At 41.4% G+C, this 26648-nt stretch overlaps 1 protein-coding gene across 1 annotated transcript in view; it reads left to right on the plus strand.

Annotated features, from left to right (window-relative positions):
• The window catches only part of kcnq3 (potassium voltage-gated channel, KQT-like subfamily, member 3), a 213704-nt gene that overhangs the window by 133960 nt on the left and 53096 nt on the right, over positions 1-26648 (plus strand). The window contains exons 6-9 of the mRNA XM_072441893.1: positions 14763-14936; positions 18393-18503; positions 21936-22031; positions 22132-22226. Of these exons, the coding sequence (XP_072297994.1) occupies positions 14763-14936; positions 18393-18503; positions 21936-22031; positions 22132-22226 (476 nt within the window). The remainder of the gene's footprint in view (positions 1-14762; positions 14937-18392; positions 18504-21935; positions 22032-22131; positions 22227-26648) is intronic.

Here is a 26648-nt window from a genome sequence, read left to right on the forward strand (position 1 = left end):
AGTGTTGGTTGACAAGCCTAAAGCACCATTGCACGTGCCTAGTGAAGCCCATTTCTTTCCGGTGTCAGAGCCGCACAAACATGACCAGAGCAGCAGGTACAGCAGAAGTGGGTCCGTAGAGAGAGAGTGCTCTCACCGGGCTAATATTCCAAGCTGAACATGCTGGCAGCTGATGCTTTGTCCTGGGCAGCAGGACATTGAGCAAAATATAAAGGCACTGTGCTCTGCGTGAGTGCCAAGGCAGCACAGCAACATGAGGAGCGCCCTTACCCTGTGTGCAACAGATTAGCCTACTACACATGCAGACTATTGACTATTACGATGTAGTGTTGTAGAGGTTATAAACTATGTCATAATAATGTGCGGGTCAACTTGTAACCAGTGGGCAGGGCAGAACATAGTCCAGTCTAAAGCGGGTGAGAGCGGGTCAGAGTTCACTTTGATTCACAGCCTACATCCACACATCATAACTACATAAATTATGCACCAGCGTGAACAAATCCAGTCACTGATCTTAGAATGTGTGCGCTTTGTCCGCAAATGTTCCTCGTCAGGTCATGGAGATGTCTAGAGCACATTCATGTTGTGTCAGGCTCATGCATGATCCAGGCTGCTTTAGCTGCCGACTCTCTCGCTGGGACAGGCCAGCACTGATGAGACAAGAGAGTTGTTTCTGAGGGACTCAGATGCAGAATGCGCCTGTGCCTTAAAAACGTTTCACTAGCTAGGACCACGCCACAATAATGGAATATGAAGAAAGTTTATTGACAATATTGATGATGGATCGATGATGGATCGATGATAGATAGTTTTTGAGCTGTGAATACCTACGTAATTCCAATAGCCCGAGGATATGCACAACACTTTTCTCTCAATATTTCATATGTATTATAAGTTAAAAGCAATATACCATATGTATCCTAATTAAAGAGAAATGTTGGGTAAGTTGTTCTTAAATTGTAATACATTATATATTACAAGTTACAGAGCTAAACATTTTATATATTTGTAATAGAATATTATTATAACTAAGTTACACTACTCGTGTAACTTTTGAGTTACTTATGTCGTTGGACAAATTTATAGTTCCCGATTTTCTTCATAATATTGTAAGTAACATTGTTTTATTTATTATATAATTATCGTAAAACTGATCACCTCCTGTATTTTATAAAACTTCCTATTGTAAAATCATCGTTTGACCCACAAAATCCCAAAAATGAAGTCTGGTCACGCTTAGGGACCAAGACAAACAAAGCTGCTGACACCCATGGCTCCATTGGAAAACAGCCCGTCTCACAAGCTAACGAGGCTAACATGACTAGCAGATCTGACGCGGCGGACTGCTGTTCTTCCCCCGCAAAGGGGGAACGCATGCAGATGGAAAAGGACTAGGACTTGGAAAAAGCCATTAATATGGAAAGGCAGTCTGAGGAGATCAAAAAACAACAGTCTGCTCTGAGAAGTGAAACAAACATGATGCAAATAATTGCTAGCCCAGTTGACAAAGTGGTCAAAGAAGTTTAGTAAGTTTAAGAAAAAAATGTCTAAAACAAACCAACAACAGTACAGCCAAATAATTAAGTGCTACAAGTGCGGAGGCTCCACATCCAAAACACGAGTGCCCAGCCAAAATGTTATTCATGTGGAAAAAAAGGTCACTACCAACACTGTTCCCTCTAAGCTGCATGCACGCACAATTGCGCAATGCTCCAAAGGTCTATCGCACAGAAAATCTTCACTGCACACAAAAAAAAAATCCAACATCAATTGAAAATAAACTAAACACATAAAAATTCTGTGAGTGACTATATGGTGAACTAGCATACTGGGATTTTCCCAGTAGAGCTGTAGCTGTAGAGGAGGTAAGCACCGCCGCCGGCCCCCATCGGCCCCTGTCTTAGCTGTGGCTAGAAACCTGTGGCAGACTGGATTTCCCACGGGTCAAATACTGACAGTCTCTTTTTTTTAAAATGCGCACTCACTCCCCCCCTCCTGTTCTTTCCAAGACGCCGCCTCCCATCAAACCTTGTGTGGAAGCATGCAACAGCACCACTGCTACACGTGCGTTTGTTTATTAGCACAAAGGATCGCATTGATCTTTTGTCTCATCTTTTGTACATTGAAGGAACTCGCTGAACACACACTGGCATATCAACCACATAAGTGCAGCCAAACGTGCTGCTATCCTGGGAACGAGCCAGAACGGACATAGGGAATGATTGACATGTGGAAGAACTACTCGAGGAAATGAGACTCGCCAAAAATTCCGCGCCAAAAATCCTCTATTCCATTAAAGGAGTTTTAATTTCCTCAAAAGTACTTGGTTACACACTGTACTAAAAAAATGGGTGCCGATAATGAAAGTAATAAAAAAATCTATACAAACCAATTATCAGCTGGTTACATAACAAACCAATTGAAACAAGCGGACATTATATAGTAGGATATGATAAGACTATGGCCAACTGAGTCTATAAAATAAATAGATATGCAATGAATAGCACTCCCAGAAGTAAATATTACTGTAATGTTATGGTGTCATATAGGGCCCCTCTGCCTTCAACTCCGCCCCTGCTACACATGTCATAAACAAGATTTATTTTATTTATTAAGAGGAGCAGGGCTTCTTCCTTGGCTCAGTGTCCACCAACAGCCAGGCATGGACAGCCAATATACAGGTGAGAGACACCCAACGTGCTTTTAAAATCGATACTAGAGCAGATGTCACTTCAATGTCTGACTATGCAAATGAAAAAAGATCAATTCTCCAGCAGCCAGAAAAACCTTTGTCGGTTCCTGGTAGGACACCACTTGACGTTGCAAGATTTACAGAGCTACAACTCAACTATGGAGCAAACGGACTACAGAGATGTTAAGAATCTTAGTACTCCACTTGTAGGTCTTCCTGCCATCACAGCTCTTTGCCTACTTTGCAACGAACTAGGGGAAGTACTGCAAGCATATCAAATTAAGCTCAAACCTAATGCTGTACTGTACTTTCTAAAAACTCCATGAAGAATGCTGCTGCCTTTTATGGGAAAAGTAAGGAGGAACTCCTGAGAATGGAAAACTTGGTGCAATTTCTCCAATAGAGGAACCAATGGACTGGTGCGCCGGCATGGTCGTCGTTCCAAAGAAAAATCTTGCCAGATTGCGACTATGTGTGGACAGGACTAAAAGAGTATGTGCAGGGACAAATATGTGCTGCCTTCAGTTGAACAAACTGTCGGAATGCTTGCAGGAGCCAAAGTCTTTAGCAAACTGGACGCTATCATGGGCTTCTGGCAGATTCTCTTATCAAATGAATTAGCCAAACTGACCACGTTCATCACACCCTTCGGGCAATTCTACTTTAATCGCCTACCCTTCAACTCGGCGCTCGAGCACTTTCAGCGCACAATGGCCGAGGTCATTGAAGGACTCGAAGGGGTGGTGTGACACATTGACGATGTGTTGGTGTGGGGATGTAATCAAGAGGAGCACGTCGCCTTGTAAAAGCAGGCTTACTTTGAATTTTGAGAAATGTAATCTTTTATAGAGTAAAGCTACCTTTTTAGGTCTCATCATCGCTGACAACAGTGATTACAGTGCCAACTAATGTGTCAGAGTTACGCAGTTTTCTTGGCATGGTAAACCAAGTGGGCATGTTCATCCCCCATTTTGCAGAAAAAGACAAAGCTTTGCGAGATCTTTTGTCTAAGAAGAACGCTTTGTACTGGGGCCCAGGCCAAGACAAAGCTTTCAAACCCTAAAAGATGCTCCAATCTCACCCCCCGGTGCTTGCGATGTACGGCCCCAACAGAGAGACCAAAGTATCAGCAGATGCATCGTCTTACGCTCTGGGGGGGTGTTCTGTTACAACTGTGGAAGGAAGTATGGCAGCTAGTGGCTTATGCTTCGAAGTCACTGTTCCCTACAGAACAACGTTATTCAGAATGCGGCTACTCCACTACACGTATAATGTACAGTACGCCCCAGGTAAATTGCTCTGGACAGCAGATACTTTGTGAGCCGTTTTTGCCAACTAAATGTCCTGACCGTCCGTAGCAAAGAGTGGGTACAGTTATTTTTGAACTGGGAGCTAAAACTTACCTTCTTGCTGTAAACTATTGTGGTGACTTGAGTGACGTTCCCATGGGGTGGTGTGTGGCAAGAAGAAGTCGCGGAGACTGACTCTGTACCTTCAAAGTTAGTTTATTACAGAAATCGCCGTATCAGATTACAGGACAACAAGATCGCCTGGGTGCTCCTTGGATCGAAGGAAGACCCCGTTTCAGACTAGAGCAGCCTATTTATACCATCTCAGACAAAGAAACATAAACCATTTAGTTTGACAGGTAATGATATCATACATGGAAACATGGTTAGCCTATGGGACGATGGGTTTATCGTCCACAGATGCACAGACCCATATCCCTATAGGGCAGGGGTGGGCAAACTACGGCCCGCGGGTCGGATCCGGCCCGCAGGGCCTTTCAATCCGGCCCGCCAAGCTTGTTCATTTTTTTTTTTTTTTTAAAGTTTATTTTCATTTATTTATTTTTTTCCTTTTTTGCCCTCAGGCATCTGTCTACACATGTATCCTTAATACCTATGACATGAAATAAATTAAATAATAGATTCAATAGCCTATATTTGACAGAAAAGTGATATTTTATTTGATATTTAATTTTTGGGATTTTTTTTTTCACACCAATGATCGTGGGCCGGCCCTCCGCTACTTGCCTGGATTCGAATATGGCCCTTGGAGGAAAATAATTGCCCACCCCTGCTATAGGGCCTCGGCCTGCTCGGAAATTAAATTATTGTAAATTAACAGGCGCCGCTATCATCTTCTTAGACTTTAGGAATGCGAAAAGTTAGTTAAACAAACCAAGGGGAAAACCAAGAACCAAATGTCCTAGGTCAGATACTTCACTATCCATCCAGATTTGTGGAAATTGCGCTCTTAAACAAAACCAAATCCAATGATGTTATTAGCCACCTGAAATCATTCTTTGTTCGTCACGGCATCCCTGAGGGAAAGGAATCTTATGTTCTATAATGGTTATAAAGAGGTAAGGTATTGTTTAAGGCAAGCACTTTGTTGTAAGTGTTGGGTTAAAAAAATAAAAATAAACTGCATATTTGATTTCAAAGTGTAATTGGACCACAGCTATGTTAAATAAACAAGAGTATTATGTTTGTTATCCATAATAAATTATCATATTGGATTGTACTGACGAATGATTGTTTGCATAATGACATAAGCCCGGGGCATGTTGGGGAAAAAGAAGATGTCGCCAGAATCACGCAATGGTCCCACGTTTTATTTCTGTTCAACACAAGAACACAACATCGAAATCAAGAGGCACTGGAGGAATATAAGAAGTTCCGAAAATATTTATTGACATCTGTAAGGAAATGAACCCTAGTGCCCACCAGTATACCCATTGTTTTAATTCACATACAATCTATTCCAGAATAGACTATTTCTTTATCTTCAATAAATACAGATCTAAAATTACTGTGGCAGATATAGGCACAATAGATTTAAGTGAGCATGCTCCTATCTACCATATTTTTTGGACTTTAATCTGTTAGATTTGTACTGGCACTAAGCGCAAGTGTTTGACACACTGTTGGAAAAGACTTCAGTGGAGAGTGGTCACTTTCCAGGGTACATGTCGTGTTGTCTGTATTTTAAGCTTCAAAACGCTGTATGTTTTATTACACTCAGACTCATATTCACAGATAAATTAAGAACTGAATATAGACGCGAAAAAGTACAAGCTCAGGAGCAGATCAAACCAAATATGAAGACAGACACAAGTAAATCAGCTCACACAGAATAATATATTTAACTCGTATTCACTGAGAAATTAGTCTAATGAGGATCTAAATTTGGACGCGCGGACATATGATACAGGAGTCTGCATTTTATAAACTGCCCCCACACTGAAATTATAATTCACATATACAAACTATTTACTTTATAACACACATATGTACAATTTGTTTTTTCTTTGTAAATTTCTTTAGTGCAGTTTTTATTCAGGAGCGCTCTATAGCCTGAAAATTATGGTACATTACTGTAGACCTGGAGGAAAGACGAAAAAAAACAAATATGGAGGATCATTGAGAGCCTGCTTAAAGATCCCATATCATGCTAAATCGACTTTACAGAGCTTTTAACCTTCTTACAGTGCTATTGGTACCTCATATAGCCCAAATTGTGTTTTTTTTTTTAAATTAATTCCTGCAGATTTTAGCTAGAGAACAGTCTCTATCCTTCTCCTTGGATGAGTAGATCAATGGGGGCTCACTCCGGGTGAGTTACGCAGCACGCAGTTTCAACCCATCCTCCAGGGAGCACTCTGTACCTGTAATACGCCCCCCTCCCCCCTGCCTGAGAGGAAGCGTGGCTATTTAGGCACTGTTAGCTTCTTTTGTTCCAACGTTGCTGCCTCTGACATGTGCCGCTGTGTACTGGCGCACGCCTCGGGCTCTGTTTACACTATGGATTTATAAGGGGGATGCACGCTCACGCTGAGACTACGTCACGGCGGCGTTGGGCGGGGGAGGTAGATCGCTCTTTGCGAGGGTGAGGAGCAAATCTCAAACTAAGCAGATTCCTCAATCTCCTTCTCATCTCCACCCTCACCCATGGGCCTTCCCAGCCATTTTGAGAGTCCACCACCCATCCCCCCCGCCTCTCACCTGGTTTCTCCTATAAATAGGATGCACTGGGTCTCAGCGTTGCTGGGACTTATTGTCATATTAAAAATCAAACCAACCCGGGGCCCTATGTAAAAAGAGCCCCCCCTAGTGCTATTTCTGTTGTCACATCATACAGATGGAAAAACAAAATTCGAGTCAGGCGGCCCGACCTGAGAAATGTAATTCATATTCCCTGTGAAAAGATAAGGCCCAGTCCCACTGAAACTAGTCTGAAACTTGCTGTGCTAAATGTCAGATCCTTATGTAACAAATCACTCTTAATCAATAATTTGATTTCTTCTTATAATCTTGATTTTATGTTTTTAACTGAAACATAGCTTGACAAAAACACAGGAAATGCAGTTCTGATAGAATCTGCTCCACCCAACTTTAAGTTTGAATCTGAAACACGAGAAAACAAAAAAGGGGGTGGAGTCTGTGCTGTCTTTAGAGATGAAATAATTACCCGCAGGTTGTCTTTTGGGGTGTTTTCATCATTTGAGTATGTATCCTTTAAAATGGAGCTTAAACAGTCTCCATCCATTATCTTCATTGTTTTATACAAGCCCCCCCAGCACTGCCCAAGTTGTATTGATGATTTTACTGAGATGCTTTCAGTCGTATGCACAGACTTTGATGGTTTGGTCATTACAGGTGATTTCAATGTTGATAATATTTGTGACAGAAACGCTAAAGAGTTTGATGCTGCTCTGTCTGATCATTTCTGTGTCATCTTTGACCTGTCTGTTTTTCCCAAACCACCGGCTGGTCCTGCAGTTGTTCAGAGGAGACACATAAATGATGGCACAGGTGGACTGTTTATGGAAATGATAAACTTTGAAAATGTCTCATGTTCTAATGTAAATGATTTATTGAACTCTGATACATCTAGTGTTTTGAATTTTCTGGACACCATTGCCCCTATGAAGGCTAAAATGGTTAAAAATAAGCAGAAGGCGCCATGGAGAAATGATGATTTGGTCAGGGCACAAAAAAGGGAGTGCCGTAGGGACGAACGGAAATGGCGCAAGTCAAAGCTCCAGGTTAAAAAAATAATTTACAAAGAGAAGCTGAACATGTACAACCTAATTTTATGTAGAACTAGGGAAAGATATTTCTCTGAAATGATTGGAAGCTGCAGTAACAACTCGCGTGTCCTGTTTGCCACACTAAACAGATTAACAAACCCTCCAGCTCAGCTGCCATTAGAACTCATTTCCACATCCAAGTGTAATGAGTTTGCATTATTCTTTAATGACAAAGTTCAGGGCATTAAAAATGCTATAAGTCCCACAATGCAAAAACGTACAGAGACTAGAGGACTGGGTGGGTATCACTGGCACTGCCCTAAACTGGTTAAGGTCCTATCTGGAAGACAGGAAGTACTTTTTTGAAATTGGTAGCTGTGTCTCATACCACATGATCCTGACCTGTGGAGTGCCCAAGGGTCAGTCCTGGGTCCCCTTCTGTTCAACCTCTACATGCTGCCGTTAGGTCAGTTGATGCGCAGTGAAAATGTGTCCTATCACAATTATGCAGACGACACTCAGATCTATGTTTCACTGTCGGCAGGTGACTATGGACCAGTGGAGTCACTGCATCCAACAGATGCTGAACTCAGACAAGACTAAAATAATCGTTTTTGGCCCACAGAAACAAAGAGAACATGTTAGCGGTCACCTCCATAGTCTCGCTCTAAAGCCTACAAACCAAGTTAGAAATCTGGGGGTAATAATGGACTCAGACTTGAACTTTAACAGCCACATCAAATCAATAACATCAGCAGCTTTTTACCATCTAAAAACATTGCCAAAATCAAAAATATAGTGTCTAAACTAGATTTGGAGAGACTTATCCATGCGTTTGTCTCCAGTAAATTAGACTACTTTAACGGCCTGCTCACTGGCCTCTCCAGACGAGCTGTAAAACAGCTGCAGTACATCCAGAACGCTGCTGACTAGAACCAGGAAGTATGATCACATTAGTCCTGTTCTCAGGTCTCTGCACTGGCTCCCTGTGGCTCAGAGAATAGACTTTAAAGCAGCTCTGCTTGTGTACAAGTCTCTCGATGGCCTAGCACCAAAGTACATCTTGGATATATTAGTGCCATATGAACCATCTCGGACTCTGAGGACCTCAGGGACCGGCCTCCTGCTGGTGCCCAGAGTCAGGACTAAACATGGGGAATCTGCATTTCAGTTTTATGCAGCTAAAATCTGGAACAGTCTTCCTGAAGATATGAGACAGGCTTCTACTCTGACAATGTTCAAATCTAAGCTAAAAGCAGTTTTGTTGAGCTGCGCATATGACTGAAAGGATTTGTCTTTGCACTCTTCTCTTTTGTTTGTGATTTCATTAGTTTAGACAATCAGTTGGATTGATGTAAAAGGGAGTTGGACTCCAAAACACGACAGACGTGTAAAAGTATTTTTTAATTTTTTATTTAGTTAGTAATTTTATTGTATTTCTGTAATTTCTTTGTGATTTGAATGCATTTTTCCTACTGTGTGAAGCACTTTGAATTGCCTTGTGTATGAAATGTGCTCTACAAATAAACTTGCCTTGCCTTGCAGTCTGCATTTCCGTGTTTGTGAGCGGGGTCCAAGATATGGATGATATAACTATTATGTTATGTGTGTTGTACAACACTTATTATTATCAAATATACCCTTGGGGTAGATTATGAAACGGGAAAAATAGCATGACATAGGACCTTTAATGACCATTTGTTTGAGGAAAAAATGTCAAACAACATTAAGGGGTGTATGTTGCCTCCGTAACATGATGTAACATGATGTAACATCATGACGTAATTTTGTTCTTACAGCCCAAGGTGCACAAAAAAACATCTCGCGAAACCCCGCTGCTGTCTTCCCTCATTTATGGATCACAGTCGAGTTTATAAGCGAGAGATGTGTGTGTGTTCTTAGTCTGGGTTTAGTCCGGGCACCCCGGGAATAACGGCGATCTCTCTGCGTTGTGCGATAACAAATAAAAGAGACTTAAATAAAGAAACAACGGTCTGAGGCTGCATTTCAATATTTAATTGTATTTATTTATTCTAACTTCTTTAATTGCTTGATATGAGGCATAACTGCAATCATCAGACACACAGGTGGTGCTTTTGAATGCCACAGTTATCACTCATTGGTTCAAACACTTCATATATGTACCATCCCACTCCAGCCTCCAGCGGCGAAGTATACGCCACGTGACGCCAGTGTTAAGTTTGGCAAGGTAGCAAAAAAGCCCCCTGGCCCCGCCCCCTGGAAAAATCTCCCGTTAATGCTACCTCAGTTAGCAAAATATGGCCCTCAGACCTATCTGGAGAAAAATTATAATGGGGAAACTTCCCCATCCATCCTCTGAGATGCTTCTAAAGCAGTCTAAAAGATGAGCAGCAAGATTTTTTAATAAGTGGAATACAGCTATAATTTTTTTCACAATGAAGTCTGGACGGTTAGTTTTAACAAATAACCAAAAAATGTCTCGAGTTCAATCCGCCAAACCCGAGAACGCGCCATAGCAACCGCCTTGGTAACCGCCTTGGTAACCGAATGCTTTAAGAGCGGTCGCAAAATCAGTGACGTCACACCGGTGATATGCTGTAGCCAGAGCCACATTGTTCCACTCGGCCATATGCTAAACAGAGCGGTATTTTACTTTTTACACAACGGATCTTGCAATGACATGGAGATGTGAAGCACTGCACTGTTCTCAAGAGGGAAACAGTTTTTGGACACGATTTGTCCCGGAGTAGAGAATGTTTTTGGAATCCCAGCGGTGATGTGTAGCTACCGACATTTCACAGAAGACAGTTTCCAAAACCTCACGAAGTATAGACTTGGATATGCGAAAAAGTCAGTTGGCAAAAACACGGACGCAACAAAAGAGTGTAATTCTTTGAAATAAAAGTACACTTTTTTTAAGCAGAGTATCTGAATATATTAAGACTTGGATACAAACGGCCAACGAGCACAATTTCAAATCACATTGCAGCCCATCTTTAAAAGGAAAAATTATTGCCATAGGCTCGGCAAAAAATAAACAAGGTAGAAAACCCTAAATTATCTGCAAGAAAAAAACAAAATTGCTGAAGGTAAATCATGCCAAGATGGGGAGTCCTCAAATGCTACGAGAAATCAAGAAGATTAGAGGAGAAATAATCTGACCACACAGGAAATAATTAAGAAAATGTTCTTTACCCAAAAAAAAAAAGATAGAGCGGATCAAAATTGTCTAAATTACTATCTTGGAAACTTAGAAAACAAAAAGCTGAAAGAAACATTCTTAAAATACAGGACAGGAAAAATAATGCAATCTTAACCAAACAGGATCAAATTCAAATCAGCATTTGAATCGTATCAAAGTTCTCCAAAATTCCAGGGGATAAAGATTATTTAAATTCCTTTCTGGACTCCCTCAATTTTCCTGTTTTGTCAGAAGAGCAAAATACAACAATTAGGGGCTAAAATAACAAGTTTAAGACGGAAAAAAATTCACAAGGTATTCCGTGCAGATCAAAAACATATTTAAGGAGATCAGCTGTCTTTTGTGCACTTGGGAGTTTAGGCAAGTTTAGGAAAAAAAATCCACCACATTAAGAATCGTGGTATTACCTTCAGAACAAGGAAGTAAAGTTATGAAGTCTAGAGCAATATGGGACCATGGGCGGCTAGGCATTGGGAGCAGCTGCAGAAGACCGGCAGGTGGATCTAGCACAGCTTGTGCATGCAGCCACAAAGTCCCGAATATCCTTACTCATTGAGGGCCACCAATAATGAAGCGAGTGTGTGATGTTGCACGTGCATGCGTCTGCATGTGAAGGGTCTGTCACTCATTTGATTGTGTGTACCTTCACAAAGATCGCAAAACACATTTTACTTTAGGTTTCACTGAATTAACCTTTTTGTTAATTGTCCATTTGACCGAGCTGTCGCTATTTCACCCCTTTCCACCTTTTTCCAAACTTTCAGTTTTCACACAGCTTCACACAAGTTCCAGAGTTTGCGTGAAAGTCTGCACATTTTCACGTTAAGTATTTTTTTTATAAATCACTCACTCTACTTGCCTGAAAAAATGCTTATGCACATTTTGGGCTTCGTTTTTGTGCGTACCGGGCTTCATAAATGAGGCCCCTGGTCCGGATGGACCGTAGCGTCCTACTGAGAGGAGTGGCTCTAATAGTCCATGTTCAGGGTGAGAAGGGTCAGCTGTGATCCAACCCAGCGTATCACACGGTGAAGGAGGTGAGGATGGACTCAATGATGGCCGTGTAGAATTGCACCATTGTCTGCGCTGGCAGCTTGGCTTTCCTCAGTTGCTGCGGGAAGTACATCCTCTGCTGGGCCTTCTTGATGAGAGAGCTGATGGTGGGCTCCAAATTGAGGTCCTGGGTGATGGTGGTGCAGAGGAAGCGGAGGTCCACGGTTGTGATGAGGGTGTCTGTCAAGGTGAGGGGGGTTATTACTTGCCTGAAGTCAACGATCATCTCTACTGTCTTCTGGGTGTTGAGCTCCAGGTTGTTACCAATGCACCAGAACACCAGCCGGTCCTCCTCCCTCCTGTAGACAGACTAATCCCTGGCTGATATGAGCCCGATGAAGGTGGTGTCATCTGCAAGATGCAGCAGGTTGTGTGCAGGGAGAAGAGCAGAGGAGAAAGTACACAGGAGATCCTGTGCTGATAGTCCGAATGTCTGAGATATTTACGCGTTAGACATCCAATAACAGAGCAGCACCTTATGAAGGCTTGTGCAGAGACAGCCTATATCATAATAAAGCCACACTTCACTTGTATCACTGAGATATTATAATGCCTGAGAAGCCTGCACCGCTTTGCAGCTCTGCCTCTGCTATACTCACTAATGTTTGTGCTGCTCTGACACCATGAATCAACGGGCTTCACTGGCCCTGTGCCATGCAGCTTAAAGGTTGTTCACTAACGTTCACATTCTTATTGAAGCATTGATAAAACCCTAACCCACAGTTTTCCCACTAATTTGAGCGACATCCCAGTGCAGTATAAAATGATTGCACCAACACCATGAGATAATGAATTAATTAAATAGATCTTATCAATGCTTACAGTGTTTCTTTAAATTAATTAATTATGACAGTAAATTAATTCATTGTACAATTTAATAAATTAATGACATATTTAATCATCAATCAAATCGTGCATTTAATCATTTATTTTTGGCACATAAAATCCTCCATACATCTCCCTGAACTCAATGTTGTTGTCCAGACAGGTTTATCGATGGGTGAGCGCAAAATACATGCGCTTCAATACACGTGGAGAAAGCAGGTGTTGACATATCGCTCGTCTGTCTCGGATTGTCCATTAATCAGCAGCTTTGTCGGCAAGAAAATATATTTTTTTAGCTTCCTTAAACAACACTGCATTCCTCCTCTGTAGCCGCATTGTCGCTTCTTTCCTGTTTCCTGGAGTAATTTGTTTGTCCTAGCTCTAAGACAAGTTGGTATTGACTCCACAAGGTTCTTACAGTCCAAATGCAAATGAGAGCGTTGAAGGAGTGAAGTGCCTCTGCTGTCGCAGACAGCATTAGCTACAACCGCACTAGCAGCCTTATCATGGACACATTCGAGTATAAAACAAGAGTTTAGAGTTAAAACAAGCAGCCCAATCAGACACCATGTCATACAATCCATTTGCAGTTGAGATAAGATAAGATATTCCTTTATTGTCCACACATGGGGAAATTTCGTTGTTACAACGCAGTAGATACAGATAAAAGGACAGAGACGGAAAATTATATAAATAAAGCTTACTATGCCTGTCAAGAAGTGCAGCTGGGCAGCCACAGTGCATCGCACCCAGTGATACTTTAATTTAATCATTACTGTGAGCAGGGTAATTTCTCCTCAGATCTGACCTGTAACTGGCCTGGTGGCATCACCTGCTTGTCTCCATGGGAATATAGATGTTTAATGACAATGGAACATACATGGTAAAGAAAAAACATCACCACCAGAAAAGCTGTGTAGTGCACCTTTAAAACGAGCAATAAAACTGAAACTATATGCGACTTAGACTGCAGACACCCACATTTGGTACTAATACAGGGTTTGTTACCGCGTAATTTAAGCCGGGTGTCCACTGCAAGATTTTGGCTGAAAAAATTCTGATCATAAGGAAATTCTTGAGTGATGGCTCAAAATTGCGAGTCATAGGTCTCACAGTGAGACAGAGACAAAGCTTAAACTACCACAACATGTCTGATATTTTGGAATCTTGGTCACAGTGTGAACAACAAACATGTGGATACTAGTAAAGATCAGCGCTCCTCAAAGTAACAGAAGAGATCTGTCGTGAACAGGACCAACTGTACATTTCTCTTTCATTTACTAACTTTTACAAGCACAGAAGCACCGCTAGCATGTAGAACAATAGTCTCAGCTAACGGATACAACTCTGGTGACTTCACCACTCGGAGCCTACAGCCTGATATTTGCTCAGACAAACTTCCGTCATTGCCACGACTATTTGTGTGACTGTGAGCTGTCTTACGACTTCATATTCCTGACATCTCGTAGTGTGACATCCATATATTTTACAAGACAGGGTCTATTCTGAACCAGCTCAAACTGTCTTTCTCTGGCTTAATTTTGTCCTGTACGCTGAGGGAACTATATTATGATAGATCCATGCGTTTAGACACAGGGAAACATGCTGCTCTCCTGGGGACGAGCCGACGAGGCTGCAGGTGAGCAGTAGGTGCATCCTATGATTGATACGTGGCAGGACTAATCGGCAGTCCACGCCACGAGGAAATGAGACTCAGATTTGCCGCCAAAAAAAATCGTCCATTACGCCTTTAAGGCTGCAACAGAGAAACAACTTTATATGGAAAATGAAAACTTAATGTAAATTTGAGCAAGGCAAAAAAGCTCCACGGACAAAAATGAGGCAAAAATGAAAGAAGACATTTTGAAGCAATTTTGAATTGGCATGATTAGAAGTACATAACCTGTACAAAAGCACAAGTCAGTTTCAACTTCCCACCGAGTTGTAGAGCACATTGTTGTTGTCCTCAGGAGCTGATCACAGCCTGGTACATTGGCTTCTTGTCCCTGATCCTGGCCTCCTTCCTGGTCTATCTGGTGGAAAAGGATGATGTTTCCATGGAGATGGCAAACGATGACACAGGCACGGTGCAGCCACGGACGCAGGACTTTGACACATATGCTGACGCCCTCTGGTGGGGACTGGTAAGAAAACACTCACTGCTTTCAGTGAAAACTCAAAAACATTTTTTTAGTATTTACTGGCTGCAGGAGAGCCATCCCCATTTAATCGCCAGCCCCTTGCTGCGGCTGGCAAGGAAATTATGACAGCATGCAAAAACTTGTTAGATTTGAATTAATATAAACAAAAAAATATTTATGTTTAATCCTCTTGATTCCATGGATTTATTTGGGGCATATAGTAACTTAAAATACGTTTCTCTCCCATAGAGATATAAATGCCAGTTCTTTAAGTAGCATCTAGACACACCAAAAATTACAATCTTGGACTGAACAAGATTTGTTTATCTAATTCCAAGCCTGATTCATTTAAATTGAAAACGAGGTGAAAGTTGAATTTTTAAACACATTTTCAGCAATCTCTTGTTTACTTTACTTAAAGACAAAATAAGATAGCCAAAGTCATTTATGTATTTTTTTGTATCAAATTAAAAAAATAGGCAAGAAATGTAATGCTGACGCCTTTCAGATTTATATGTCTCAAATGTGTGTAGCTTTGGCAGTTTTTACATATAAAAAAATACCATACTTGTATATGTAAAACTTGTAATACATTAGTAAATAAACTGCAGAAGTTTCAAATTGATATCTCAGATAAATTTCAGATTTGTTTTCCTATTCAATGAGCTGTCTGCTAATTTGCCTGAAATATGACAGTCCTCAGAAGTGCATTTGATATTATCCATGTGTAGCAGAGTAGTGTGTTGTAATTTAATTTTAACTTTAGCTGTAAACAAATAGAAAATCAACAACGCCACCTGAGATATTAGCTCAGAACCAATTTCAAGTTTAGAGTTGTATAAAACAATTATTTATACATACATTAATTATAAACCCTTTGATAGTTCATTGTTTTAATAGTTTAGTGAGTTAAAATGATTTGTTTCATCTCAGTCCCGCTTTACGTGAACACAGAACACCAAGTAATTCAAATCACAGCCTTGGCCTGCAATGTGAGGTGCTTGACATATAGCATGTATCCTCGGAAGGCAAGATAGGGTCTAATGTGGGGGATTCTACAGAACAAAAATGTATAAGATAAGATAAGATAATCCTTTATTGTCCACACATGGGGAAATTTCATTGTTGCAACGCAGGTAGATACAGAGGTAGATACATCTGGCCACAAACCTGAAATCGGGCGTAATACATAACATAGGCTTAGACATTGCAAGTAACGACCGGCAATCAGCGCGGTGAAAATCCCGGAGGTTACACTTGAACATGGGTCCACGGTTGCACCATGGCACACTAAGAGATCTTCTCAAAATGGGTTGAAGCTGAAAAGACTTCTGGACCTTCTCTCTCTGGACCCCTTCCCCCCCACCCCAAAAAGACTTTGTCTGGCTTCACATAAAATTTTACTCGTTGATAAAACGATAGTAGCTTGAAAGACCCTGCTCACCTCTAGTGAACATCCCTGAAGATCCTTTGGTAAGTTTATATTTAGAAGTTATGAACTCTCCAAATAATGTCACCTGTCGTTTGTTTACTCAATCCACATGGTCCACGGGCCCTAGGAGCCCTACGACACATCCCATTCAACCAAAATTGTGAGATGACCACATTGAGATAGTCTCAAGAGGATGAGAGAGTGAGAAACTAATGTTTCTTGTCAAAACCTGTAATTGTCAATTGCCTGAGTTTAGACCTTAGACGTGCTGTCAGAATGACAGAAGCAGAACACGCGCTTTTGTCTCAGTGAGAATCTCAAGTCTTCTGTGATTGGACAACTTTTCTGCACCAGCCGCGTTGGCGACGACGACGCCCCGCCCCTCGCGCGGGCCACAGCACGCCGTACTCCGCGCACGCACCCACCGTCTAATGTTGGCCTAATGCTCGTTGCTGATAGAGTTTTTTAGCATTTAAAAACAATTACTCCCACAACGATGTATTGAAGCTTCAAAGCCCCCCCCCCCTTAATATTTTTCAAGATGAAAAATATTAAGTCTTTTCAGCTTCAAACCCATTTTGAGATGATCCCTAACTAAGCAAATAGGTTCATACAAAATGGTATCTTCCAGACAGTAGTAGTGTAGTAGTGCTAAAATACTACCTGGACATGGAGACCAATGTGGAGCAACAACACAGTAAGCAGGTAGTGTATAAGGTCAAAAGGGCAAATGACATAACATGAACAGCATTTACGGTGTGGCAGTTAGATGTATCCAGGCTCTACTGCCACACGCAGAGTTGGTTATTTACACATGCTCTTCTGTAACAGAACAAATATGGAATGTCCACAGTCCAAAGCAATTAAATGTAATTAGTCAATTTAAAATTGTCTATGTTCTGATAATCTCAGGCAAATGGAAACCTATATAGTCAAATTGAAACTTTTTTGCTCTTAATATTCCCAAGATTGCACCCAAACTATGCAATTTGGATATAGTGTACAGAAGAGACTCTCGTATTGTCCGGATTATAAATCACACCCGCCAAAAAGTGCATAATAGAGAAGAAAAAAAACACATATAAATCGCATTTTTGGGGGAAATTTATTTGATCATATCCAAGACCAAGAACAGACATTCCATCTTGAAATGCAACTTAAAATAATGAATAGGTGTACGTATGCAAACGTAACACCTTCAGCTACGTGACGCATAGACAACAAACTAACAAACTGTCGCAAGTGTCTGATATGTTAACGTAACATATTAGCAGGGTGCACGGTGGCAAAGGCGGTTAGCGCTCTTGCCTCCCAAGAAGGAGATCGTGGGTTCGATTCCCAGACCAACATCACATGATCTCTCTGGGTGGAGTCTGCATGTTCTCCCCGTGTTACCGTGGGTTCTCTCCGGGTTCTCCGGCTTCCTCCCACCGTCCAAAGACATGCATGTGTTAGGCAAAATTGGTGACTGTAAATTGGCCCTAGTGAATGAATGTGAGCGTGAACTGTCTGTAATGTCTATGTCTCTGTGTTGGCCCTGCGACAAGTTGGCCACTGTCCAGGGTGTACCCCGCCTAAGGCCCGAAGTCACTGGGATAGGCTCCAGTCACCCGCGACCCCGAAAGGGAACAAGCGGTAGAAAATGGATGGATGGATGGAACATATTACTATTTATTCAGATAACTATAGCATAAAGAACATACTGACAAATTTACCAAAGCATCAGTATTACCCCAAATCACTAAATCCATTGAATTATTCTTCCTCGGTTTCACTTCTAAACAACTTCCCAAAGTCCGGAGGTAGAGGAAGTGCCAATTCTTCTTCTGCTTCGCTTAGAGCCTAGAGCGCCCTTATGTGAAATGCCAGATGCCGTTGCCATTGTGAAAATAATAAATTATATTAGTTGATCCGGAGTATAAGTTGCACCCCGGCCAAAACTATGTAAAAAGGTGCAATTTATTATCCGGAAAATACGGTATGTGAATAACTAAATTTTAAGTAAATTGATTATTTCTGCCTGACAGATCACACTGACCACCATTGGGTACGGAGACAAGACACCAAAGACATGGGCAGGGAGGCTGTTGGCCGGCACCTTTGCTCTCATTGGAGTCTCCTTCTTTGCACTGCCTGCTGTGAGTTTAAGAAATTATTAGAAAATTTGAACAAATCTGTGTAATCCCTCATTCATGCAGGAATGAGCCAATGTAGAATGAGGGAATAGTTTCCCCTGAAACTAACCCTGCCTTTGTTTACCTGTTAAATCTGTATTGGGCAATAACAGTCCTTGTTATCCAATTAATTCTCATTCAGCACGATTGCACCACGATAAGCATTTGATTGTCCAGTGTCCTTTCACTTTGGTCAAGTGACAAAAACAAGTCATGTCCAGTGTCCTTTCACTTTGGACACTGGACATTCATCATTACAGATAAAAAGGCAGGTTAGTTTCAAGGGAGTCCCTTTGTCAGCTCAGGGCAGTAGGGGACTGTGGGCTAGTAGCACACAGCATATATCTCGCTTCTGGACATTGTTGATCTTTATTTGATTTGCTTTTGGGGTCATTGCATGTTTTTAGCATGGATCCTTTTGTTTTTCAGTTTCCCTTTTTTGGTCTTCGTGCTTATGTAGTTCTTGTGTGTATACTCTGTGTTCGACTAGAGAGTTTCATGATATTGCCAAAATACTGAGGGTGAATTCAACACAATTAAACCAATGGCCTCTGGAAAGTGAATCTGGAAACGGAAACGGTCGAAGATAAGATATAAAAAATAGGGTATTTATTTACTTATTTACAAGAAACCCATCTAGATGACGAGAACATCAACTAAATATGGTTATAAGAAATAATACGAATCCTCATACAATGGTTAACATGAAAGGGAAGTTGTAGTAATTTTGGTCTCAAGCTGAATATCCTTTGAACAGAAAAAAGGGAAAAATATTACTGCTTAAAGGACTTATTGATGGGGCACTAAATATTAACACTCCACCAACAGATCATAATGTTCTAGACCTGATTGCAAACCACTCTGAGAGAAACCTAATTGGCCTAATCTGTTCAGCCTGCTTTAGATGTATAAAACTAAAAAAGCCATTTGAATTATACCCTACTATCGTTCCAGGGATGCTTTGGGGGTTTTATGAGTCAGAAGGCACTCATTTGACAACGCCTCTCTAGTAGATGAGTAAGAGATATTCCATTATGCCGTATTTCATTGTTCTCTAGACTCTTACTCTACTCCTCTATCAATCGGTCACCCGAAATACTCAAGTCACCATAATCGGCCAACTCCTCCTCACTCTCCCGAAATCTGACGCTGACCATCCCATTCCTTTTCTTCGATCTTCAACAACCATCCTAAATCAGACTACCCTCTTATCTTTCATCCCACTCATTCTCAATCTCATTCAGCTCTTTTACCATTAAGTTCATTCATTAATTAAGCTCATTCATCGCTCATAGCAATGTTATTACTATCTGCTACTATCTACTATCTTACTGTCCTGAACAAGGGAACCCCCATCCTGAGTCAACCTACTATCAACCTACCATCGATCTACCATAGATCTATCATCGATCTATCATCAATGTTATCGTCATCATAATCATCATCACTATTATCAATAAATATTCACTCGTATTCCATTGTTGTGGCGTGTTCCTTGCAAGTGAAATATAGTTAATGATTGTTAATCATTGACTGAGGTTCAGGAGGTGGACCACGCCTCAACCTCCTACTCCTTCTTCTGCAACCACTCCTCCATTCTTCAACCACACATCTAAATACCCAGAAGCCCTATTTATACAGGCCTATCCCATCATCTCTGGTTGTCTCTGCTCTCTTGGACCCCATCCTCCCACCCCATGTCTCTATCATCTTCACCATCTAAAAGGAGGGGTTCTTAATCAGCTGGGCTGATCACCTGAGACAGAGCCCCCACCCTGATTCCCTGGAAACTTTAAATCAAAGGATTTAAGTGGACATTGCTTTGTTTAATTTCTTGGTTATAATAACTCCTTATTTGTAAATATATAAGTCCTGTTTCTCGAGGCCAAAGGATTTTTTCAACCTATCAAAGCTTTACATGTGATTTTCTCTAAAATTCTTGTAGAAATAAATTGTATCCCTTTTGTTATCCAAACTAAATCTCAAATCTGTGTGGTTGATTTTAAGCCTACCAGTTTAGGACTTTAACATTGATGTTCTGGTCAGGTTTCTCCAATTTTATTTTCCAGGATTTTGTAGTCCGACCGGACTCACAAGTCTGATATTGTTCCTGCGAGACCTGGACTTCAAATCCAGAATCTCGCTTTTGTATTTTTTGTCTCCACCCGGAGTTTAACCACCTCGGTTTTCACTTGCTCTGCTTTGGCAAAGGGCGCGCCACCCCCCTCCTCCTCCTGCCGCCCTCAGCTTCAGTATCTCTTCACTTCTCAACAATGCCATATCACGCTACACTTCACTTCACCACCTGTTGTAGAGTTATCATGTCTTCTTTCCCTTTTGTCCTCCGCGGGCCCTGGTGATCCCTACCGGCGGCTGGACTCTGCTGCGTGGCTGTTGCTGTGCTAGCTTTAGCGCTGTTAGTGTAACCAGCTGATTTGATTTATTTTATGTTGAAAGTGCAATAACATTGCAAGACCAGTAGGGGGAGTTCAGTGCTCTTGAGCATCATGCACATCTCTTCTTCAGTTATAAACCAGCACAGCATGAAGAGAGACGTGTTCTTCCTTTGTTTCTCATAAATATCCCCCTTTCAGGTATGGTAGCACTGTACGATGGTACAACCAACCTCTAATGTTTTGTACCAAATGTATGCAAGTGGAAGATGGTTCATATTAAATGTATTGACTGAAGTTGTATTTACACTGTTGATACAAAGTCATGAGCAGCACTAGTGAGATAACAATATTAGCATTAACTCCTTGTTGCTGCGCTAGCAGGGGAAGTAACAATTGCAGCTAAATCTTATGTCCAATATTATGATCTGTGTTATTTACCAAAGACTGTATATAGCAGTGGTATTTTGAAACACTGTAAAATATTGTTTTAAAGGTGAATACAATATATATTCTGGATGACTACTGTTTGAGTTGTTGATGGTATTGAACTCAGTTATAAACCAGCACGGCATGAAGAAAGACGTGTCCTTGCTTTATTTCTCATAAATGTCCCCCTTTACAGGGCTTTTACATAAGCTTGTGGGGATGTCGGTTTTCCCACAAGTTTATAGTTCTTCAGTTTTTTGTTCTCTTTTAGTTTTCTTGCCTTTTCAATATGTCATCTCTTACAGCGTCTTGCTCCTTGGTTGTAGGCAAAAAACATATTTAAAAGGCAAATAACTTTAGCAGGGCATAGCAGTGCAACTACTCAGCGCAGTAAACAGAAGTCTGTGCAACATTTTTCAGAATTTGTATTTTGAAAAAATAAAATAAAAAAGGTGCTCTATTTTTCTATGCAGTTACATGTTAATTTGTATGTAGGGTAGGGCAGGTCCTGCTAATATCAATTTTCATAAATTATATTTTGGTGCAGTTTTCACACTTTCTCTTGCATACACAGGGCATCCTAGGCTCGGGACTGGCTCTGAAGGTGCAGGAGCAGCACAGACAGAAGCACTTTGAGAAGCGCAGACACCCAGCTGCTGGACTCATCCAGGTAAGACAGAGAAAAAGTGACTTTAACTCCACAAGGCCTATTACCTGTCCTTTGATCTGTCCTTTGACCTTTCCTTTGACCTCTCCTTTGACCTCTCCAGGCAGCCTGGAGATACTACTCCACCAACCCGATCAGGGAGGACCTTATCGCCACGTGGAGATTCTATGAAACCATAATTTCTTTGCCGTGTTTCAGGTAAGTCCCTCACTCAACACATTTAATTTTACTTCCTTCCCTTGTTTTTTTTAACAAACAATTTGGAGCTCAGTGAATGTATTGTAAAACTTTGAGAAGTATTATTTTTATGAAATGTGTCCTGACATGTTTGTCAAGCGAAGATATGGGCTTTGCTTGAGTCAAGACACTGCTGGTAAATAGAAATGTAGAGAGCTTAAGTCAGTGTAAACCCTCATTCGTCCAGGAGTATTTCATAGTAGAAAAATATTCAGTTGTAGTCATCTGGCAAGGCAATTTTTAGAGCACAATTCATACACAAGGCAATTCAAAGGGCTTCACACAACAGGAAAAAAATGCATTCAAATCACAAAGAAATGACAGAAATCACAAAACAGTTTAAGAAATGAAAGAGAAGAGTGCGAAGAAAATCATTTCAGTCATATGCACAGCTAAACATAACTGCTTTACCCTAGATTTGGACATTACCAGAGTAGAGGCCTGTCTCCAATCTTCTGTTCAAGATTTTAGCTGTATAAAACTGAAACACAGATTTCACATGTTTAGTCCTGACTCTGGCACCAGCAGGAGGCCGGTCCCTGAGGTCCTCAGAGTCCGAGATTGTTCATATGGCACTAACATGCCCGAGATGTACTTTGGTGCTAGGCCATGGAGAGACTTGTATACAACCAAAGCTGCTTTTAAAATCTATTCTCTGAGCCACAGGGAGCCAGTGCAGAGACCTGAGAATGGGACTACTGTGATCGTACTTCCTGGTTCTAGTCAGGACCCGAGCAGAAGCGTTCTGGATGTACTGCAGCTGTTTTACAGCTCGTTTGGAGAGGCCAGTGAGCAGCCGTTACAGTAGTCTAATCTACTGGAGACAAGCGCATGGATAAGTCTCTCCAAATCTGCTTATGATCAAAAGCTGCTGATGTTATTGATTTGACGTGGCCTGTTAAAATTTAAGTCTGAGTCCATTATTAACCCCAGATTTCTAACTTCATTTGAAGGATTTCAAAGGAGGAGACACTGGAGGTGACCACTAACATTTTCTCTTTGTTTCTGTGGCCCAAAGACGATGATTTCAGTCTTGTCTGAATTCAGCTGGAGAAAGTTGTTTTGCATCCATACACTGATCTGTGTGATGCAGTTACACAGTGAATCCACTGGTCCATATTCACCTGCCAATAGTGAAACATAGATCTGAGTGTCGTCGACACATTTTCACTGCATATCAGCTGACCTAACGACAGCATGTAGAGGTTGAGCTGTGGGGACCCTTGGGGCATCCCACAGGTCAGGGGCATGAGCAGTGGCCAATCAGAGATGACGATCCAGTGACGTGCTATGCGCAACCCGGAAGAAGACCCAAAACAAACCTCACAGCAATAAAAAAAAAAGTCCTTAAGACGCAGTTCTTGGAGCAAATAATGATATTGACTGAACTCTGCTCACATCTAAAGTATATGCGCGTCCCAGCCCATCGCCTCCGTTTTTGGACTCTGTAAAGTTAATAAACCAAAGCCATGGTTCGCCATTAAAACTCCATAACACCACGAGAAAAGCAACGCAGCACAACTCCTCCACTGCGCATGTGCTCTGAGGTCAGTGTTGAGGTGAATGTCATTTGTCACCTTGACAAGAGCAGTGCTGTGATGAGGTCTAAAACCTGACTGAAAAACATCAAATGAGTTGTTTATTAAGAGGAAATCCGTGAGCTGTTGGTAAACAACCTTTTCAAGGACTTTGCCCCAAAATGGCAGATTAGAGATGGGCCGGTAATTAGGAGAGGCTTTATAACCGCAGTTTTCAAAGACATTGGGAATGTTTGAGATTGAAGCGATATGCTAACTCTGTGGTGCTAACAAATTGCTCAACACAGACTTTAGAAATCTGGTGGGTAACACATTCAGACTGGTGATGATCTCCTGGACAGTTTTGTCAGTTACTGGTGCAAAGTGAGTATCCTCTCAGTGTCTATGTGGTTTTAGGGTATTTTTTGCATTGTGGGATTTATACAATTTTTAATACCCTGAACTTCGTCATTAAAGAATAATGCAAACTCATTACACAACAGCGAGTTAAATCTCTTTTTGAACCTGGAGCTTCTACTTGCGCCATTTCCACTCGGCCCGGTGGCACTCCCTTTTCTGTGCCCTGACCGAATCATAATTTCTCCTTCATAGGGACAATTGCGTCGAGAACATTCAAAACACTAGATGTAACAAGTTCACAACTGCAGGACCAGCCAGTGGTTTTGGAAAAATAGACAGGTCAAAGAAGACACAGAAATGATCAGACAGAGCAGCACTGACCACATTGACATTTGAAATATTACCCCCCTTTGTAATTAGGAGCTCTAGAGTGTGCCCTCTGCATCTCATTAAAATCATCAATAAATCTTTGGGAGCGCTGGAGAGGCTTGTATTAAAGGCGTAATGGACGATTTTTTGGCGCCAAATCTGAATCTCATTTCCTAGTGGCATGGACTGCCAATTAGTCCTGCCACGTATCAATCATAGAACGCACCTACTGCTCACCTGCAGCATGTTTCCCTGTGTCTAAACGTATGGATCTATCATAATATAGTTCCCTCAGTGTACGGGACAAAATTAAGACGGAGAAAGACAGTTCGAGCTGGCTCAGAAGAGACGGAAATCTACAGAAACGAGAGATGTGATGCGATCCGTCGTGCTAATAAACAAACGCATGTATAGCCGCGAGACTTTTCTCTGCTTCCGCACAGGGCGAGTGCGCATGCGCACTTCCGCTTGAGTTCTCATATCGGCGAAAAACCGTCCATTACGCCTTAAACAATGAAGAGAATGGATGGAGATTTTAGCTCCATTTTAAAGGATACATACTCGAATGATGAAAACGCCCCAAAGGACAACCTATGGGAAATTATTTAATCTCTAAAGATTGCACAGACCCTTTTTGTTTTCTCGTGTTTCAGATTCAAACTTTAAGTTGAGTGGAACAGATTATATTAGAACTACATTTCCTGTGTTTTCGTCAAGTTGTTTCAGTCCATGTTTCAGTTAAAAACAAGATTATCAAGGTTATGAGAAGAAATTAAATAAAGCCGCAAGCGGCAATGATCGGCCCTCGCCACGCCGCCACAGGAGGCGGCGCTAACGCGCCCCAATGGTCCTTTTATTACGCCTACTGCTGAATCTGTGACGCTGTCACATCTTCTCCCCTTTGTTTTACCATCAAAAAGCAATTTTATTTTGAATTCTTGGCAAGATGTGCGGCTTTGCCGCACAGACACCGTGACTTTTTGAATAAAAATGTGGATAAATTTTGATGGTCCACCCCTGAAGATGAGTCTCACCAAATTTCAGGCTAATAGGGCTAACGCCCTGGGAGGAGTTTGTGAAAGTCTAAAGTGTAAACATGTTCTGGCGATTTCCCCATTGGAATAACATGGGAGGTTTTGGTCATCGCTACGGCAAAGCCATAACAATTATGACATGGGTCTCATTGACTTTTTTGATGGGGATGCCAAAATTGAGTTTAACCTAAACTAAACATTTAACCTCCATATAAAATCTGTAGGGGGCGCTGTGGCGCCAAATTAATTTATTTCACTTCAAGTAGGTTTAGGGCAAAGAGTTTAACAACTGATTCTAATTTGACGCAATTCGGACTTTATCTGCGCAAACGGCAGAAATGTTAAATTTGGGAGATTTCTGAAATTCTAGCTACAGTTTGTGGCTTCGCCGCACAGAGACCGTGACAGGTATCAATGTAATTTGAATAACTTTTGATGTCCCACTCCTCAGTAGCATTTTCACCAAATTTCAGCTTTTTAGAGCCAACGCCCTGGGAGGAGTTCGTAAAAGTACGACGTTTGGAAAGACTCCCGAGTCATGCTTAGCCATTTTTGAAGCAATATGGCCGACATTTGGTTGGGCGGACGGCATTGCCGTAATAATATTTTTTACTTCTCTTGTCACCATCTACCTCTGCGCCAAATTTCATGATTCTACGATCAGATTTTTTTTGGGTCATTTCCCATCTCTCAATGCATTTTTGGTACATTTGGGGGCGCTAACGCGCCAATTTTTTTAATTTTAGAAAAGGGAAGTAGCCAGAATGTAGAGAGGCACGATTTTTAGAGGTGTGCAAATTTTTGTGACTTTTCGTCAATGTTCACTGGGTGAAAAATAGGGGGGTTGGTCCCGAGAAGAAGAAGAAGAAGAAGAAGAAGAAGAAGAAGAAGAAGAAGAAGAAGAAGAAGAAGAAGAAGAAGAAGAAGAAGAAGAAGAAGAAGAAGAAGAAGAAGAAGAAGAAGAAGAAGAAGAAGAAGAAGAAGAAGAAGAAGAAGAAGAAGAAGAAGAAGAAGAAGAAGAAGAAATTAAAGCCGCAAGCGGCAGCCAACGGCCTTCGCGGGCCGCCGGCCTTCCGACTCTGCACTTTCGACTTGATAAAGAT

The sequence above is a fragment of the Eucyclogobius newberryi genome, unplaced genomic scaffold (assembly GCF_026437365.1).
Source record: "Eucyclogobius newberryi isolate DKJ021-1_F unplaced genomic scaffold, fEucNew1.0.hap1 SCAF_12, whole genome shotgun sequence".
Classification (NCBI taxonomy): domain Eukaryota; kingdom Metazoa; phylum Chordata; class Actinopteri; order Gobiiformes; family Gobiidae; genus Eucyclogobius; species Eucyclogobius newberryi.